This window comes from Scyliorhinus canicula, chromosome 5 (assembly GCF_902713615.1).
Source record: "Scyliorhinus canicula chromosome 5, sScyCan1.1, whole genome shotgun sequence".
Taxonomy (NCBI): domain Eukaryota; kingdom Metazoa; phylum Chordata; class Chondrichthyes; order Carcharhiniformes; family Scyliorhinidae; genus Scyliorhinus; species Scyliorhinus canicula.
Window position 1 is genome coordinate 232,999,749 of NC_052150.1, and position 21,128 is coordinate 233,020,876.

At 48.4% G+C, this 21,128-nt stretch overlaps 1 protein-coding gene across 4 annotated transcripts in view; it reads right to left on the reverse strand.

Moving 5' to 3' along the window:
• Positions 1-21,128, reverse strand: part of vps28 (VPS28 subunit of ESCRT-I) — a 39,632-nt gene that overhangs the window by 9,668 nt on the left and 8,836 nt on the right. For all 4 annotated transcript variants that reach the window (XM_038798740.1, XM_038798741.1, XM_038798742.1 and 1 more), the window contains exons 4-7: positions 17,049-17,086; positions 9,434-9,523; positions 3,443-3,548; positions 1,406-1,507 (exon numbers count right to left, since the gene is read on the reverse strand). In XM_038798740.1, coding sequence (XP_038654668.1) covers positions 1,406-1,507; positions 3,443-3,548; positions 9,434-9,523; positions 17,049-17,086 — 336 coding nt within the window. The remainder of the gene's footprint in view (positions 1-1,405; positions 1,508-3,442; positions 3,549-9,433; positions 9,524-17,048; positions 17,087-21,128) is intronic.

The window sequence follows — 21,128 nt, forward strand, 5'->3', positions numbered from 1 at the left end:
AAGGTATAGGTGGTCTGATTAGCAAGTTTGCAGATGATACTAAGATTGGTGGAGTTGCAGATAGCGAGGAGGACTGTCAGAGAATACAACAAAATATAGATAGATTGGAGAGTTGGGCAGAGAAATGGCAGATGGAGTTCAATCCAGGCAAATGCGAGGTGATGCATTTTGGAAGATCTAATCCAAGAGCGGACTATATGGTCAATGGAAGAGTCCTGGGGAAAATTGATGTACAGAGAGATCTGGGAGCTCAGGTCCATTGTACCCTGAAGGTGGCAACGCAGGTCGATAGAGTGGTCAAGGCGGCATACAGCATGCTTGCCTTCATCGGACGGGGTATTGAGTACAAGAATTGGCAGGTCATGTTACAGTTGTATATGACTTTGGTTCAGCCACATTTGGAATACTGCGTGCAGTTCTGGTCGCCACATTACCAGAAGGATGTGGATGCCTTGGAGAGGGTGCAGAGGAGGTTCACCAGGATGTTGCCTGGTATGGAGGGTGCTAGCTATGAAGAAAGGTTGAGTAGATTAGGATTGTTTTTGTTGGAAAGACGGAGGTTGAGGGGGGACCTGATTGAGGTCTACAAAATTATGGGAGGTATGGACAGGGTGGGCAGCAACAAGCTTTTCCCAAGAGTGGGGGTGTCAGTTACAAGGGGTCACGATTTCAAGGTGAGAGGGGGAAAGTTTAAGGGAGATGTGCGTGGAAAGTTTTTTACGCAGTGGATGGTGGGTGCCTGGAACGCTTTACCAGCGGAGGTGGAAGAGGCGGGCACGATAGCATCATTTAAGAAGCATCTAGACAGGTATATGAATGGGCAGGAACAGAGGGAAGTAGACCTTGGAAAATAGGAGACAGGTTTAGATAAAGGATCTGGATCGGCGTAGGCTGGGAGGGCCGAAGGGCCTGTTCCTGTGCTGTAATTTTCTTTGTTCTTTGTTCTCTTTGTTCTTTGATGGACAGTGAGTTAATTGTCACTCCTGCCCTGATGGACAGTGAGTTAATTGTCACTCCTGCCCTGATGGACAGAGAGTTAATTGTCACTCCTGCCCTGATGGACAGAGAGTTAATGTTCACTCCTGTGCGGATGGACAGTGAGTTAATGGTCACTCCTGTGCGGATGGACAGTGAGTTAATGGTCACTCCCGTGCGGATGGACAGTGAGTTAATGGTCACTCCCGTGCGGATGGACAGTGAGTTAATGGTCACTCCTGTGCGGATGGACAGTGAGTTAATGGTCACTCTTGCCCTGATGGACAGAGTTAATGGTCACTCCTGTGCGGATGGACAGTGAGTTAATGGTCACTCCTGTGCGGATGGACAGTGAGTTAATGGTCACTCCTGTGCGGATGGACAGTGAGTTAATGGTCAGTCCTGTGCAGATGGACAGGGTCAGTCTCACCGACACGATGTCTGCAATACAACGATTCAGATTGCCCTTGTCATCCTTGATTGTGATTGGACGATCCTCCTTAATCCTCTCCATCGCCAATGGACAATCCAGCTGGAATTAAAATCAAAAAATTTAAACTGGTCCAGTAAATCGATCCCCGTCTGCCAATCAGTCCCCACCCCACACACTCCCAATGCCACCACTCAGACCCCACCCCACACACTCCCAATGCCACCACTCAGACCCCACCCCACACACTCCCAATGCCAATCAGACCCCACCCCACACACTCCCAATGCCACCACTCAGACCCCACCCCACACACTCCCAATGCCACCACTCAGACCCCACCCCACACACTCCCAATGCCACCACTCAGACCCCACCCCACACACTCCCAATGCCACCAATCAGACCCTCACCCCACACACTCCCAATGCCACTCAGACCCTCACCCCACACACTCCCAATGCCACCAATCAGACCCTCACCCCACACACTCCCAATGCCACTCAGACCCTCACCCCACACACTCCCAATGCCACCAATCAGACCCTCACCCCACACACTCCCAATGCCACTCAGACCCCACCCCACACACTCCCAATGCCACTCAGACCCTCACCCCACACACTCCCAATGCCACTCAGACCCTCACCCCACACACTCCCATTGCCACCACTCAGACCCCACCCCACACACTCCCAATGCCACCAATCAGACCCTCACCCCATACACTCCCAATGCCAATCAGACCCCACCCCACACACTCCCAATGGCACCAATCAGACCCCACCACCCCACACACTCCCAATGCCACCAATCAGACCCTCACCCCATACACTCCCAATGCCAATCAGACCCCACCCCACACACTCCCAATGGCACCAATCAGACCCCACCCCACACACTCCCAATGCCACCAATCAGACCCCACCCCACACACTCCCAATGCCAATCAGACCCCACCCCACACACATCCCAATGCCACTCAGACCTCACCCCACACACTCCCATTGCCACCACTCAGACCCCACCCCACACACTCCCATTGCCACCACTCAGACCCTCACCCCACACACTCCCATTGCCACCACTCAGACCCCACCCCACACACTCCCATTGCCACCACTCAGACCCTCACCCCACAGACTCCCAATGCCACCACTCAGACCCTCACCCCACACACTCCCAATGCCACCACTCAGACCCCACCCCACACACTCCCAATGCCACCACTCAGACCCCAGCCCACACACTCCCAATGCCACCAATCAGACCCCAACCCACACTCCCAATGCCACCAGACCCCACCCCACACACTCCCATTGCCACCAATCAGTCCCTCACCCACGTCCCATCCAATCACAACCCTTCTTCCAAATACCCAACAGCCCTCCACATTGACCAACCCCCCACCGACTCAACCCCCCCCCCCCCCCCCCCCCCACCCCCCAGACTCCCCACTGACACGACCCCCCTCCCCACCCACACAACCCCCTCCACCCCCACACAACCCCCTCCACCCCCACACAACCCCCTCCACCCCCACCCACACAACCACACACCCATCCCCCAGACCTCCCCGCGCTGACTGACACCCCCATACTCTCACCCACACAACCCCCTCCCCGCGCTGACTGACACCCCCATACTCTCACCCACACAACCCCCTCCCCGCACTGACTGACACCCCCATACTCTCACCCACACCCCCCCCACCCCACATCCCCCAGAATCCCCCACTGACTCAACACCCTCCCCCACCCACAACCACACCCATCTCCAACTACACACATCCACACCCACAACCATCCCCAGACCCCCCCACTGACTCGACACCCCCCACCCCATCCACAACCACACTCCGCACCTCCACAACCAGCCCCCCCAACCTCACACTCCCATCACCCAGACACTCCCCCACTGACTCGACACACCCACACAACCCCACAGACCCCCATCCACTCCCATCCCCCACAACCACACACACACATCCCCACAGACCCCCGCCCCAATCCCCCAACCACACCCACCCTTGCTTACCCTGTACTTTCTACAGAACTCCTCAATGGTGGTGATATCTGAGCCCTGAACCTGTTTAAATGCTGCTTTGTATTGAACGAGCAGACGGGAGCAAGCCGCTGTGTACCTGTAATGGAAGGACCCAGACAGTTAGCAGAATAGGGACACAGTGCATCACAGATTGTAAGTTTCAGGAGAGTAAGACAAGGCTGGATGGCCTCTACTTTAATGCCAGGAGTATTACAGGTAAAACGGATGAGTTAAAGGCAAGGATTGACACATGGAATTGTGATATAGCAGCCATCATGGAGACATGGTTGAGGGAGAGGCAGGATTGGCAACTCAAGATCCCGGGATACAGAATCTTCATGTGTAAAAGAGGAGGAGGAGGCATTGCATTATTAGTTAAGGAGAGGTGATATCCTGGGGAGGGCATCAAATGAAGCTTTGTGGGTAGCGCTTAGGAATAAAAAAGGGATAACCATGTTGCTAGGTGTTTATTATAATATAATAATCTTTATTATTGTCACAAGTAGGCTTACATTAACATTGCAATTAAGTTACTGTGAAAAGCCCCTAGTCGCCACATTCCGGCACCTGTTCAAGTACACAGAGAGGGAATTCAGAATGTCCAAATTACTTAACAGCAGATCTTTTGGGACTTGTGGGAGGAAACCCACGCACACACGGGGAGAACGTGTAGACTCCGCACAGACAGTGACCCAAGTCGGGAATCGAACCCGGGATCCAGGCGGTGTGAAGCAGCATGCTAACCACTGTGCTACCTTGCCGCCCATACAGACCCCCAGATAGTCAGCGGGATATTGAGGAGCAAATATATGCGCAATTCGCAGAGGTGTGTACAAATAATAATAGGGTAATTAATTTTATTAGGTGATTCCAACTTTCCGAACATTAATTGGGATAGGCATCCAAAAGGTTTTGGATTGGGGGAAGAGTGAATGTAACAAAATAAGGCAGGATCTGGCCAATGAAGATTAGAAAGAGTTACTTGTTGGGAAATCTACAGAAGAGCAGTGGGGGGTTTTCTGAAGGGAAATGGGGAGGGTCCAGGCCCAATATGTCCTTCTAGGGCAGGGGTGGGCAAACTTTTCCGTGCAAGGGCCACATTCAGAAATTCACAATTTTAAAGGGCCGCATAGTATATTAATTAATAGTCCCGGTTGTAACCAATTAGCGTGCGGCATATACCTCAGCGCTTCCCCCGGCGGCATCCTGCCTTTAGCCCTCTTTTTCTCTACTTTTCAAAAATGGCGCTTCACCCGGTTATGATTCTGGGCGCCTCATATAGAACATAGAACAGTACAGCACAGAACAGGCCCTTCGGCCCTCGATGTTGTGCCGAGTAATGATCACCCTAAGCAAGTCAACGTATCCACCCTATACCAGTAACCCAACAGCCCCCCCCCCCCCATTAACCTTATAAAAAAAAATAAAAAAATAAAATTTAAAAAAAAATTATGACTTGACCTTGGTGGGCCGCATAAAGACCTTTGGCGGGCCGCATGCGGCCCGTAGTTTGCCCACCCCTGCTCTAGGGTAATAGGAAGGAGTAACAAACCCAGAGAACCATGGATGGTCAGAGATATTCACGATACGATGAGAAGGAAGAGAGAGGCGTTTAACAAGTACAAGGGGAGCAAATCAACTGAGACATTAGTTTTTTTTAATAAATTTAGATTACCCAATTATTTTTTCCAATTAAGGGGCAATTTAGCGTGGCCAATCCACCTACTCTGCACATTTTTGGGTTGTGGGGGCGAAACCCACGCAGACACGGGGAGAATGTGCAAACTCCACACGGACAGTGACCCAGAGCCGGGATCGAACCTGGGACCTCAGCGCCATGAGGCAGCAGGGCTAACCACTAGGCCACCGTGCTGCCCTAACTGAGACATTAGTGAAGTGCAGAAAGTGCAGGATGGAGCTTAACAAAGCAATTAGGAGAGTAAAGAGGGGAAATGAGAAAGCTCTGGCTGGTCAAAGGGAAAATCCCAAGATATCAATGGGAAGAGGACAATTAGGGAAAGGGTAGGGCTCATTAGGAACCAAGGGGGAAATCTGTGGGTGAAGCCAGAGGTTGGGTTTTGAACAGTCTTCATCCAACAGAGATGTAAATATGGAACTCAAGGAGAGATGCTGTGAGGCTATTGAGCGAATAGGGAGGGACAACGTATTGGAGGTGTTGGCGGGCTTAAAAGTGGACAAATCTGCAAGTCCGGATGAATTGTGTCCCAGGATGCTGTGGGGGGCGAGGGACCCAAATTTTTAATCTCTCTCTGGCCTCGAGGGAGATTCCAGAGGCCTAGAGAGCAGCTAATGTGGTTCTGATATTTAAGAACGGTTGTAGAGACAAGACAGGGAACTACAGACCAGTGAGTCTCACGTCAGTGGTGGGGAAACTACTGGAGGAGATTCAGAAGGAGAGAATCTATCTCCATTTGGAGAGGGAAGGTTTGATCAGGAATAGTCAGCATGGCTTTGTCAGAGGGAGGTCATACCTGACAAATCTGATTGAATTTTTTGAGCATGTGACCAGGTGTGTAGATGAGGGTAGTGCAGTTGATGTGGTTTACATGGATTTCAGCAAAGCCTTTGATAGGGCCCCACATGGGAGATTTATAAAGAAGGGAAATGTACATGGGATCCAGGGGAACTTGATAAGGTGGATTCAAAGCTGGCTGAGCTGTAGGAGGCAGAGGGTGGTAACAGACGGCTGCTTTAGTGACTGGAAGCCAGTGTCCAGTGGGGACCACAGGGATCTGATAGGCAGTTCCGAAGAACAAAGGGACCTTGGTGTGTTTGTCCATAGATCTCTGAAGGCAGAAGGTCAGGTTAATAGGGGGGGTGGAAAAGGCATATGGGACACTGGCCTTTATCAATCGGGGCATGGATTACAAAAGCAGGGAGGCCATGTTGGAGTTGGAGAACTTTGGTGAGGCTACAGCTGGAGCACTGTGTGTAATTCTGGTCACCACATTATAGGAACGATGTGATTGCACTGGGGGGAGGGGGGGGGGGGGGAGCGACACACACTACAAGTTCAAGGTGAGGGGTGCGAGGTTTAGGGGGGGATTTGAGGATAACATGTTTTACCCAGAGGGTGGTGACGGTCTGGAACGCACTGCCTGGGAGGGTGGTGAGGGTCTGGAATACACTGCCTGGGAGGGTGGTGACGGTCAGGAACACACTGCCTGGGAGGGTGGTGACGGTCAGGAACACACTGCCTGGGAGGGTGGTGACGGTCAGGAACACACTGCCTGGGAGGGTGGTGACGGTCAGGAACACACTGCCTGGGAGGGTGGGGATGGTCAGGAACACACTGCCTGGGAGGGTGGTGACGGTCAGGAACACACTGTCTGGGAGGGTGGTGACGGTCAGGAACACACTGTCTGGGAGGGTGGTGAGGGTCTAGAACACACTGCCTGGGAGGGTGGTGAGGGTCTGGAACACACTGCCTGGGAGGGTGGTGAGGGTCTGGAACACACTGCCTGGGAGGGTGGTGAGGGTCTGGAACACACTGCCTGGGAGGGTGGTGAGGGTCTGGAACACACTGCCTGGGAGGGTGGTGAGGGTCTGGAACACACTGCCTGGGAGGGTGGTGAGGGTCTGGAACACACTGCCTGGGAGGGTGGTGACGGTCAGGAACGCACTGCCTGGGAGGGTGGGAGAGGCTGGAACGCACTGCCTGGGAGGGTGGCGAGGGTCAGGAACGCTCTGCCTGGGAGGGAGGTGATGGTCAGGAACACACTGCCTGGGAGGGTGGTGAGGGTCTGGAACGCACTGCCTGGGAGGGTGGTGACGGTCAGGAACACACTGCCTGGGAGAGTGGTGAGGGTCTGGAACGCACTGCCTGGGAGGGTGGGAGAGGCTGGAACGCACTGCCTGGGAGGGTGGGAGAGGCTGGAACGCACTGCCTGGGAGGGTGGGAGAGGGTCTGGAACGCACTGCCTGGGAGGGTGGGAGAGGCTGGAACGCACTGCCTGGGAGGGTGGGAGAGGCTGGAACGCACTGCCTGGGAGGGTGATGAGGGTCTGGAACGCACTGCCTGGGAGGGTGGGAGAGGCTGGAACGCACTGCCTGGGAGGGTGGGAGAGGCTGGAACGCACTGCCTGGGAGGGTGGGAGAGGCGGGTTGCCTCACATCCTTTAAAAAAGGAACTGGATGAGCACTTGGCAACGTCACAACATTCAAGGCTGTGGGCCAAGTGCTGGCAAATACACGGCAGCACACTAGTTAGCATTGTCGCTTCACAGCACCAGGGTCCCAGGTTCGATTCCCGGCTTGGGTCACTGTCTGTGCGGAGTCTGCACGTTCTCCCCGTGCCTGCGTGGGTTTCCTCCGGGTGCTCCGGTTTCACAAGAACATAAGAACTAGGAGCAGGAGTCGGCCATCTGGCCCCTCGAGCCTGCTCCACCATTCAATGAGATCATGGCTGATCTTTTGTGGACTCAGCTCCACTTTCCGGCCCGAACACCACAACCCTTAATCCCTTTATTCTTCAAAAAACTATCTATCTTTACCTTAAAAACATGTAATGAAGGAGCCTCAACTGCTTCACTGGGCAAGGAATTCCATAGATTCACAACCCTTTGGGTGAAGAAGTTCCTCCTAAACTCAGTCCTAAATCTACTTCCACTTATTTTGAGGCTATGTCCCCTAGTTCTGCTGTCACCCGCCAGTGGAAACAACTTGCCCGCATCTATCCTATCTATTCCCTTCATAATTTTAAATGTTTCTATAAGATCCCCCCTCATCCTTCTAAATTCCAACGAGTACAGTCCCAGTCTACTCAACCTCTCCTCATAATCCAACCCCTTGAGCTCTGGGGTTAACCTAGTGAATCTCCTCTGCACACCCTCCAGCGCCAGTACGTCCTTTCTCAAGTAAGGAGACCAAAACTGAACACAATACTCCAGGTGTGGCCGCACTAACACCTTATACAATTGCAACATAACCTCCCTAGTCTTAAACTCCATCCCTCTAGCAATGAAGGACAAAATTCCATTTGCCTTCTTAATCACCTGTTGCACTTGTAAACCAACCTTCTGTGACTCATGCACTAGCACACCCAAGTCTCTCTGAACAGCGGTATGCTTTAATATTTTATCGTTTAAATAATAATCCCGTTTGCTGTTATTCCTACCAAAATGGATAACCTCACATTTGTCAACATTGTATTCCATCTGCCAGACCCGAGCCCATTCACTTAACCTATCCATATCCCTCTGCAGACTTCCAGTATCCTCTGCACTTTTCGCTTTACCACTCCTCCCAGAGTCCCAAAAGGCATGCTGTTACGGAATTTAGACATTCTGAATTCTCCCTCAAGTGTACCCGAACAGGCGCCGGAGTGTGGCCAATCCACCTAACCCGCACATCTTTGGACTGTGAGAGGAAACCGGAGCACCCGGAGGAAACCCACGCAGACACGGGGAGAACGTGCAGACTCGGCACAGACAGTGACCCAAGCCAGGAATCGAACCCGGGACCCTGGAGCTGTGAAGCAACTGTGCTATTCACGTGTGCTACCGTGCTGCCCGAAAGGTTATTAAAAATAAAATAAAAATGGGATTAGGTCAGGTGTTTTTCATGTGTTGGTGCAGACTGGATGGACACTGTATGATTCTGATATCACAGTGAAGGGGAGAAGCTGCCAGATTCAGAAGCCACTCTCGTCCCTTTCTCCCACTCGCTGGAGTTCTCCTTGTGCCTCTCCTGTGCTCCCACCCACTCTAAACTGCTGAAATATACTTGTCATTGCACAAAGTGCTGCTTACCTCGTCTACAATCAACATTTAGCAGACAACAGTACCTGCATTAACCAATGCTCACGCATACCCTCAAACATCAATCTGCCCCACCCTGCTCTCAGTCCCGCTTGCAACTGACTCTGCCTGTCCCCACCATGTTGCCACCCAGCCACACAGGACCGATCAGCTGATCCCTCCGCTCCCCTCCCACAGTGTGAATTCCCAGTGTGATACTCACTCAGTCGGAGTGACACAATCCTTAATGTAGGTTTTCTCCAGTGCCTGAAGTGTCTTCACTACAGCAAACAGTTCAGCCATGTTATCAAATCTGGAATAGATGCAGAGTGTTAACACTGGATACACACCCATTGGGTACATGTGACCCTGCCGAGTACACACACATTGTCCATCACCTGAAGCTTGATTAGGAGGTAGGTTGAAGCTTAACTGATATGAGAGTCATGTTATGGGCCAGGGTTTAAAGAACCCCAAAGTGTATCATGGAGTTCACCTGACCCACAACATTTAATAGATTGCGGTATGGGGAGCACACGGCCCACTCTACAGGTGTGGTACAGCAGAAATGGAAAAGTATTTTTTAAAGCAAAACAATGTTTATTCTATGAACTCGTTAATATTTTTAAAACAGACAGTGAACATCTTAGCAACCATCAATTCAAATACAACCCCCAAAGAATACAACACTAAGTAATCCTTTAAGCTTTCCTTTTAACATCCATAAGACTTAAAACACCTTTTACCAGAAGCACATCAGGTTAAAGTCACTACTGTTATTAATTTAAATCACCAGGATCGATTTACAGTCTTTAGATTACAGAGAGAGATTCATACACCTTCTGGCTGTGACTGCAGCTATCCAGCGCTGAAAACAAAACTAAAACACACGCCTGCTCAAAAACGAAAGTAAAAAGCTGACAGACAGCCCAGCTCCACTCACTCTGACATCACTGCAGTAGTAAACACCCATTTCGTAACGGTACTCTCACTACAGATATTTATATACACCCATTTATAAACACCTATTTCTTGAAGGTACTCTCACATGACACCTCCCCCCAATAAAAAAATAAATCATCAACTTCAAGGTGGTTTCATTTTTCACCTTTTTTCTATCCTTTAAGAAATGCACACAGTAAATATACATTTTCGTTTAAAAAACAACACATGCAAACAGATATAATAATATAGTCTTCTTCCAACTGGAATCCTTCTCGATTGGCAGTCTCTTTAAACAAGAAGGTCTCTGCACGATCCGTCCATTTCTCTATGCAAGAGAATAGCCAGGGAAAGGGTTGGCCCACTGAAGGACAGGGGAGCGAATCTATGTGTGGAGCCAGAGGAAATGGGCGAGGTACTAAATGAATACTTTGCATCAGTATTCACCAAAGAGGAGGAATTGGTGGATGTTGAGTCCGGAGAAGGGTGCGCAGTTAGCTGTGTCACATTGAGATCCAAAAAGACGAGGTGTTGGGCGTTTTGAAAAATATTACGGTGGATAAGTCACCAGGGCCGGATGGAATCTACCCCAGAATAGTGAAGGAGGCTAGAGAGGAAATTGCTGAGGCCTTCACAGAAATCTTTGGATCCTCACTGTCTTCAGGTGATGTCCCGGAGAACTGGAGAATAGCCAATGTTGTACCTTTGTTTAAGAAGGGGAGCAAGGATAATCCAGGGAACTATAGGCCAGTGAGTCTTATGACAGTGATAGGGAAATTACTGGAGAGAATTCTTTAAGACAGGATCTACTCCCATTTGGAAGCACGTGGACGTCTTCGCGAGAGGCAGCATGGTTTTGTGAAGGGGCAGTTGTGTCTCACTAACTTGATAAAATGGTTGATTTAGGTAGGGCAGTGGATGTTGTCCAAATGGACCAGTAAGGCCTTTGACAAGGTCTCTCATGGCAGACTGGTACAAAAGATGAAGTCACACGGGATCAGGGGTGAGCTGGCAAGATGGATACAGAATTGGCTAGGTCATAGAGAGTAGCAATGGAAGGGTTTTCTGATTGGAGGGCTGTGACTAGTGGTGTTCCGCAGGGATCAGTGCTGGGTCCTTTACTGTTCGTAGTATATATAAATGATTTGGAGGAAAATGTAACTGGTCTGATTAGTAAGTTTGCGGACGACTCAAAGGTTGGTGGAATTGTGGATAGTGATGAGGACTGTCAGAGGATACAGCAGGATTTAGATCGTTTGGAGACTTCGGCGGAGAGATGGCAGATGGAGTTTAATCCGGACAAATGTGAGGTAATGCATTTTGGAAGGTCTAATACAGGTAGAGAATATACAGTGAATGGTAGAACCCTCAAGAGTATTGACAGTCAGAGAGATTATTATAGAATTTACAGTGCAGAAGGAGGCCACTCGGCCCATCGGGTCTGCACCGGCTCTTGGAAAGAACACCCTACCCGAGGTCAACACCTCCACCCTATCCCCATAACCCAGTAACCCCACCCAACCAACCCCACCCAATGCTAAATTGCCCGTAGTGTCCTAAAAAGTAAGGTTGGGGGAGGTTGTTGGGTTACAGGTGTAGGGTGGATACGTGGGTTTGGGTAGGGTGATCATTGCTCGGCACATCGAGGGCCGAAGGGCCTGTTCTGTGCTGTTCTCTCTATAACACTGACGGCAATTTTGGACACTAAGGGCAATTTATCATGGCCAATCCACCTAACCTGCACATCTTTGGACTGTGGGAGGAAACCGGAGCACCCGGAGGAAACCCACACAGACACGGGGAGGATGTGCAGACAGTGACACAAGATGGAATCGAACCTGGGACCCTGGAGCGGTGAAGCGATTGTGCTATCCACAATGCTACCATGCTGCCCTGTACAGATCTAGGTGTACAGGTCCACAGGTCACTGAAAAGGGCAACACAGGTGGAGGTGGTAGTCAAGAAGGCATATGGCATGCTTGCCTTCATTGGCCGGGGCATTGAGTATAAGAATTGGCAAGTCATGTTGCAGCTGTATAGACCTTAGTTAGGCCACACTTGGAGTATAGTGTTCAATTCTGGTCGCCACACTACCAGAAGGATGTGGAGGCTTTAGAGAGGGTGCAGAAGAGATTTACCAGGATGTTGCTTGGTATGGAGGACATTAGCTATAAGGAGAGGTTGAATAAACTTGGTTTGTTCTCACTGGAACAAAGGAGGTTGAGGGGCGACCTGATCGAGGTCTACAAAATTATGAGGGGCATAGACAGAGTAGATAATCAGAGGCTTTTCCCCAGGGTAGAGGGGTCAATTACTAGGGGGCATAGGTTTAAGGTGCGAGGGGCAAGGTTTAAAGGAGATGTACGAGGCAAGTTTTGTACACAGAGGGTAGTGGGTGCCTGGAACTCGCTGCCGGAGGAGGTGGTGGAAGCAGGGACGATAGTGACGTTTAAGGGGCATCTTGACAAATACATGAATAGGATGGGAATAGAGGGATACGGACCCCGGAAGTGTAGAAGATTGTAGTTTAGACGGGCAGCATGGTCGGCACAGGCTTGGAGGGCCGAAGGGCCTGTTCCTGTGCTGTACTTTTCTTTGTTGTTTGTTTGTTCTTTGAGAGCGGACAGGCAAAGGCAGTATTCACGGAACGACTAGGTGACTCCAAAAGTTGTTTATTCCTATTTGGTACAAGAGTAGAAAGGGAACTGTGGACAAACCATGGCTTACAAGGGAAATTAGAAACAGTATTAGATTTAAAGAAGAGGCATACATATTAGCAAGAAAAAGCAATAGACCTGAGGATTGGGAACAGTTTAAAATTCAGCAAAGGCAGACCAAGGGATTGATTAAAGGGAAAGTACAATTTGAGTAAACTAACGGGGAACATAAAAAATAACTGTAAAAGTTTCTCTAGGTATGTAAAGAGAAGATTGATAACAACTAATTGATAAAAACCCTTATAGTCAGAAACGGGAGAATTCATAACAGGGAACAAAGAAATGGCTGAGGAACTAAATTCGTATTTTGCTTCTGTCTTCAGAAAGGAAGACATGAATAATGTACCGGAGGTTCTGAGAAACACAAGTTTCAGTGAGGAGTTGAAGGAAATTAGTATCAGTAAAGAAATGTATTTGGGGAAATTAACGGGGTTGAAGGTGGATAAATCTCCAGGGCTGGATAATCTCCATCCCAGAGTATTTAAGGAAGTAGCCCTAGAAACAGATCCACTTTCCAAAATTCTTTGGACGTTGGAATGGTTTCTACAGATTGGAGGGTAGCTAATATAACCTCACTATTCAAAGAGAAGGAGAGGGAAAACAGGGAACTATAGACCAGTGAGCCAAATGTCAGGAGTGTGGAAGTTGCTGGAGTCCATTATGGCTGAGGAACTAATTTTGGTCGCCACACTACCAGAAGGACGTGGAGGCTTTGGAGAGGGTGCAGAACAGATTTACCAGGATGTTGCCTGGTATGGAGGGTGTTAGCTATGAGGAGAGGTTGACTGTTTTCATTGGAAAGACAGAGGTTGAGGGGTGACCTGATAGAGGTCGACAAGATTACGAGGTGCATGGATAAAGTGGATGAGCAGGCACTCTTTCCCAGGGTGGAGGGGTCAGTCACTCGGGGGAATAGGTTTAAGGTCCCTGGGGCAAAATGTAGAGGAGCAGGAGGAAGCCTTTTGGCCCTTCGAGCCTGCTCCGCCATTCATCACGATCATGGCTGGGCATCCAACTCAATAGCCCAATCCTGTTTTCTCCCCATAGCCTTTGATCCCATTCTCCCCAAGTACTATATCTTGAATATCTTCAAGTGGAAGTAGATATATTAACGGCGTTCAAAAGGCATCTCGATAAACACATGGATAGGATGGGTATAGAGGGATACGGCACAAGGAAGTGCTGAGCGTTTTGTCCAAGGGTGGTATCATGGCTGGTACAGGCTTGGAGGGCCGAAGGGCCTGTTCCTGTACTGTATTGTTCTCCAAAGACATGAGTTCTGAGAAATACAGATTTTAGCGAGGAGCTGAAGGATTGGTAAAGAAATGGTTTTGGAGAAAGTAATGGGATTGAAGATGGACAAATCTCCAGGGCCTGATAATCTTCATCCAGAGTACTTAAGAAAGTGGCCCTGGAAATAGTAGATCCATTGGCGGTCATTTTCCAAAATTCTTTGGACTCTGGAATGGTAGGGAAGATGCTGGAATCTATCATCAAGGAAGAAGTAGCGAGGCATCTGGATGGAAATTGTCCCATTGGGCAGACGCAGCATGGGTTCACAAAGGGCAGGTCGTGCCGAACTAATTTAGTGGAATTTTTTGAGGACATTACCAGTGCAGTAGATAACGGGGAGCCAATGGATGTGGTATATCTGGATTTCCAGAACGCCTTTGACAAGGTGCCACACAAAAGGTTGCTGCATAAGATAAAGATGCATGGCATTAAGGGTAAAGTAGTAGCATGGATAGAGGATTGGTTAATTAATAGAAAGGAAAGAGTGGGGATTAATGGGTGTTTTTCTGGTTGGCAATCAGTAGCTAGTGGTGTCCCTCAGGGATCCGTGTTGGGCCCACAATTGTTCACAATTTACATAGATGATTTGGAGTTGGGGACCAAGGGCAATGTGTCCAAGTTTACAGACGACACTAAGATGTGTGGTAAAGCAAAAAGTGCAGAGGATACTGGAAGTCTGCAGAGGGATTTGGATAGGTTAAGTGAATGGGCTAGGGTCTGGCAGATGGAATACAATGCTGACAAATGTGAGGTTATCCATTTTGTTAGGAATAACAGCAAAAGGGATTATTTAAACGATAAAATATTAAAACATGCCGCTGTTCAGAGAGACTTGGGTGTGCTAGTGCATGAGTCACAAAAAGTTGGTTTACAGGTGCAACAGGTGATTAAGAAGGCGAATGGAGTTTTGTCCTTCATTGCTAGAGGAATGGAGTTTAAGACTAGGGAGGTTATGCTGCAAATGTATGAGGTGTTAGTGAGGCCACACCTGGAGTATTGTGTTCAGTTTTGGTCTCCTTACTTGAGAAAGGACATACTGGCACTGGAGGGTGTGCAGAGGAGAATCACTAGGTTAATCCCAGAGCTGAAGGGGTTGGATTATGAGGAGAGGTTGAGTAGACTGGGACTGTACTCGTTGGAATTTAGAAGGATGAGGGGGGATCTTATAGAAACATTTAAAATTATGAAGGGAATAGATAGGATAGATGCGGGCAGGTTGTTTCCACTGGCGGGTGACAGCAAAACTAGGGGACATAGCCTCAAAATAAGGGGAAGTAGATTTAGGACTGAGTTTAGGAGGAACTTCTTCACCCAAAGGGTTGTGAATCTATGGAATTCATTAGCAAGTGAAGCAGTTGAGGCTCCTTCATTAAATGTTTTTAACGTAAAGATAGATAGATAAAGATAGATAGTTTTTTCTTAAGAATAAAGGGATTAAGGGTTATGGTGTTCGGGCCGGAAACTGGAGCTGAGTCCACAAACGATCAACCATAATCTCATTGAATGGTGGAGCATGCTCAAAGGGCTGAATGGCCTCCTCCTGCTCCTATTTTCTATGTGTACCTATGACCCGGTCTGATACGCACCCGTCCTGTACGTGTGACCCTGTCTGACATGTATATGTGATCTTGTACACTCTGCCACATTCTCCGTGGAGCTGATCCTGTTGTTTGATGCAGATGACTCTGACTATGAAATGGATGAATTAAAGAAGTTGTTAACGCTGCTCCCCTCTCTGGTAGACCCCTCCCCATTGAATGATAATATAATAAATGCTTATTGTCACAAGCAGGGTTCAATGAAGTTACTGTGAAAAGCCCCTAGTCGCCACATTCCGGCACCTGTTCAGGAAGGCTGGTACGGGAATTGAACCCGTGTTGCTGGCCTTGTTCTGCATTACATGCCAGCTGTTTAGCCCACTGTGCTAAACCGGCCCCATATTAGGGTTAGGGTTGTTCTTCCTAAACATTAATTCTGGATTTTCCAGCCTCTTAATATGAACCCTGACCCCCTCCTGTCAGAATTTTATACTTACAATTAAATCACACGTCATCCTATTTGGGGTGGCAGTGGAGCCGGGAGTGCAGGAGGCGAAAGAGGCCGGTGTTCTGGCCTTTGCGTCCCTAGCAGCCCGGCGGAGGATTCTTCTTCAGTGGAAGGATGCGAGGCCCCCAAGTGTGGAGGTCTGGATCAACGATATGGCGGGGTTCATCAAATTGGAGAGGGTGAAATTTTCCCTGGGGATCAGTACAGGGGTTTTTCAGGGGTTGGGGGGGGGGGGGGTCATTTCGGTGGGTTTGGTTGAAGGGATGTGTACATGTGTTCTTTGTTTATGACGGGTGTTAATCTATTTCTTCTTTTGGTATTTAGCGGGGGGGGGGGGTTAGTTCTTTCTTGTTTTTCTTAGTTGTTAATATTTTTTATTAATATTTTCTGTTATTGATATTTTGTGAAAATCTGAATAACAATTTTTTTTTTTTTAAATCACACATCATCCCTCTAAACGCTTGGGAATAAAAGCCTTGATTACTCAATCCCTCCTCAGAGGACAATCCCATTATCCCAAATATAACTCAAGTGAACCTTGAATCATTCCCACCTACATCAATTTGATGTTTTCACAACCACCAGACAGCTGGAAGGGTTTGACAATGTTCTGAAATGTGGTCAGTTGTAATGCTGGAAATGCACAAAGACAAGTTTGTGTTTCCTTAGAAAGGGAATGCAGAGTTGTGGGTAATACTATCCCGGAGTGCTCTCAGCAAGGCCCTGCAACTTACAGATTTGCTACAGTTTGCTCTCTTCCCTCAGCCACTCACTCAGCCCGGCTCTGTGTGTGTGGCCTCCCTGTGTAATCACAACCATACCAAAAGCAGCATTACTCACTTTTCCCGCTCCCTGGCGTTTTTGTACAACTTGACTTCCTGAAATAAATAGAATTAGAATTCAGACTGGATGACTCAGCAACAATGAAACCCCAACCAATGCACAAGATCCAACGGCGCAGAAAGCATCTGATAAGGTGCCACACCCGAGGTTATTGAGGAAAGTGAAAGCTCAGAGTGTAGGGGGTAACACGGAGTGAAGATTAGCTCACAGGAAACTGTGGCAGCACAGTGGTTAGCTCTGCTGCTTCACAGCGCCAGGGTTCCAGGTTTGAGTCCTGCTTGGGTCACTGTCTGTGCAGAGTCTGCACATTCTCCCTGTGTCTGCGTGGGTTTCCTCCGGGTGCTCCGGTTTCCTCCCACAAGTCCCGAAAGATGTGCTGTTGGGTAAATTGGACATTCTGAATTCTCCCTCTGTGTACCCGAACAGGTGCCGGAATGTGGCGACTAGGGGCTTTTCACAGTAACTTCATTGCAGTGTTAATGTAAGCCTACTTGTGACAATAAAGATTATTTCATAGAATTTATAGTGCAGAAGGAGGCCATCTGGCCCATTGAGTGTGAACCGGCCCATTATAAATGTATTTTCTGGTTGGTAGGACGTGCCACAGAGATCACTCTATGGAAACAAATGTTTATGTAAATGACTTGGATGAAGGGACTGACTGAGAGGTAGGAGGGTAAATTGTGAAGAAGACGCAAGGAGGCTACATGATGGGTTAAGTGAGTGGGAAAAGATCTGGCAAATGGGGTATAATGTGGGAAAATATGAAATTGTCCATTTTGGCAGGAAGCTTATTATCTAAATGGTGAGAAATTGCAGAGCTCTGAGTTACAGAGGGATCTGGATGTTCTAGTGTATGAATCACAAACAGTTAGTACACAAATACAGCAAGTAATAGAATGTTAATGTTTACTCTTGAGGGGGAAGTGATTATAAAAGTAGGGAGGTTATGCTTCAGTTGTACAGGGAATCCTATAATGTGGCCATCAGAACTGCACACAGGGTTAGGTGGATTGGCCATGCTAAATTGCCCGTAGTGTAAGGTTAATGGGGGGATTGTTGGGTTACGGGTATACGGGTTACGTGGGTTTAAAGTAGGGTGATCATTGTTCGGCACAACATTGAGGGCCGAAGGGCCTGTTCTGTGCTGTACTGTTCTATGTTCTATCTACTCAGCAAAGTTCTATACAGCTCCATCATGGCCTCCCTGCTTTTGTAATCTATGCCTCGATTGATAAAAACGAGTGTCCCATATGCCTTTTTCACCCCCCTATTAACCTGCCTTCTGCCTTGACCCATAGCCTTTAATAAGGAACTGGATGGGCACTTGGCAACGTCACAACATTCAAGGCTATGGGCCAAGTGCTGGCAAGTGGGATTAGGCTTGGCAGGTCAGGTGTCTTTCATGCAGTGGTGCAGATTAGATGGGCTGAATGGCCTTTGCTGCACTGCGATTCTGTGACTAACATACGAGGAGAGATTGAATCGGTTAGGATTGTATTCACTGTAGTTCAGAAGAATGAGGGGGGATTTCATGGAAACAGGACTGGACAGGAAGGATATTCTGGATGGTGGGGGAGTCCAGAACCAGGGGTCACAGTCTGAGGATACGGGGTCGACCATTTAGGGCGGGGATGAGGAGAAATCTCTTCACCCAGAGAGTGGTCAGTCTGTGGAATTCATAACCACAGGAAGTAGCTGAGACCAAAACATTGCCTGTTTTCAAGAAGCAGTTAGATATCGCACTGAGGGCAAATGGGATCAAAGGATGGGGGGGGGGGGGGGGGGAAGTGGGATTAGGCTACTGAGTTGGATGGTCAGCCATGATCATAATGAATGGCGGAGCGGACTTGATGGGCCGAATGGCCTCCTCTTGCTCCCATTTGCTGAGCCTCCAATAGCAACACCTCACATAACCCCACCCCAAACTATCTACTCTGCTTTCACCCCTCTACACCCAACCGCTGCTCCTATCAACCCCCTTCCAACATCCGGACACCACCAGTCTGCTCCCACACCGTGCCCCCTCCCTGACACCAACCCCCCGAAAGCTGTGGCCCCCTCACAACACCGTAGCCCCTCCCCAACATAAGAACTAGGAGCAGGAGTCGGCCATCTGGCCCCTCGAGCCTGCTCCGCCATTCAATGAGATCATGGCTGATCTTTTGTGGACTCAGCTCCACTTTCCGGCCCGAACACCATAACCCTTAATCCCTTTATTCTTCAAAAAACTATCTATCTTTACCTTAAAAACATGTAATGAAGGAGCCTCAACTGCTTCACTGGGCAAGGAATTCCATAGATTCACAACCCTTTGGGTGAAGAAGTTCCTCCTAAACTCAGTCCTAAATCTACTTCCCCTTATTTTGAGGCTATGCCCCCTAGTTCTGCTGTCACCCGCCAGTGGAAACAACCTGCCCGCATCTATCCTATCTATTCCCTTCATAATTTTAAATGTTTCTATAAGATCCCCCCCTCATCCTTCTAAATTCCAACGAGTACAGTCCCAGTCTACTCAACCACTCCTCGTAATCCAACCCCTTCAATTCTGGGATTAACCTAGTGAATCTCCTCTGCAAACCCTCCAGTGCCAGTACGTCCTTTCTCAAGTAAGGAGACCAAAACTGAACACAATACTCCAGGTGTGGCCTCACTAACACCTTATACAATTGCAGCACAACCTCCCTAGTCTTAAACTCCATCCCTCCAACAATGAAGGACAACATTCCATTTGCCTTCTTAATCACCTGTAAACCAACTTTCTGTGACTCATGCGCTAGCACACCCAGGTCTCTCTGCACAGCAGCATGCTTTAATATTTTAATGTTTAAATAATAATCCCATTTGCTGTTATTCCTACCAAAATGGATAACCTCACATTTGTCAACATTGTATTCCATCTGCCAGACCCTAGCCCATTCACTTAACCTATCCAAATCACTCTGCAGACTTCCAGTATCCTCTGCACTTTTCGCTTTACCACACATCTTAGTGTCGTCTGCAAACTTGGACACATTGCCCTTGGCCCCCAACTCCAAATCATCTATGTACAACACGGATCCCTGAGGGACACCACTAGCTACTGATTGCCAACCAGAGAAACACCCATTTATCCCAACTCTTTGCTTTCTATTAATTAACCAATCCTCTATCCAAGCTACTACTTTACCCTTAATGCCATGCATCTTTATCTTATGCAGCAACCTTTTGTGTGGCACCTTGTCAAAGGCTTTCTGGAAATCCAGATATACCACATCCATTGGCTCCCCGTTATCTACTGCACTGGTAATGTCCTCAAAAAATTCCACTAAATTAGTTAGGCATGACCTGCCCTTTATGAACCCATGCTGCGTCTGCCCAATGGGACAATTTCTATCCAGATGCCTCGCAATTTCTTCCTTGATGATATATTCCAGCATCTTCCCGACTACCAAAGTTAAGCTCACTGGCCTATAATTTCCTGCTCTCTGCCTACCTCCTTTTTTAAACAGTGGTGTCACGTTTGCTAATTTCCAATCCGCCGGGACCACCCCAGAGTCTAGGGAATTTTGGTAAATCATCATTAGTGCATCTGCAATTACCCTAGCCATCTCTTTTAGCACTCTGGGATGCATTCCATCAGGGCCAGGAGACTTGTCTACCTTTAGCCCCATTAGCTTGCCCATCACTACCTTCTTAGTGATAACAATCCTCTCAAGGTCCTCACCTGTCATAGCCTCATTTCTATCAGTCACTGGCATGTTATTTGTGTCTTCCATTGTCAAGACCGACCCAAAAAACCTGTTCAGTTCCTCAGCCATTTCCTCATCTCCCATTATTAAAACTCCCTTCTCATCCTCTAAAGGACCAATATTTACCTTAGCCACTCTTTTTTGTTTTATATATTTGCAAAAACTTTTACTGTCTGTTTTTATATTCTGAGCAAGTTTACTCTCATACTCTATCTTACTCTTCTTTCTAGCTTTTTTAGTAGCTTTCTGTTGCCCCCTAAAGATTTCCCAGTCCTCTAGTCTCCCACCAATCTTTGCCACTTTGTCTGCTTTTTCCTTCAATTTGATACTCTCCCTTATTTCCTTA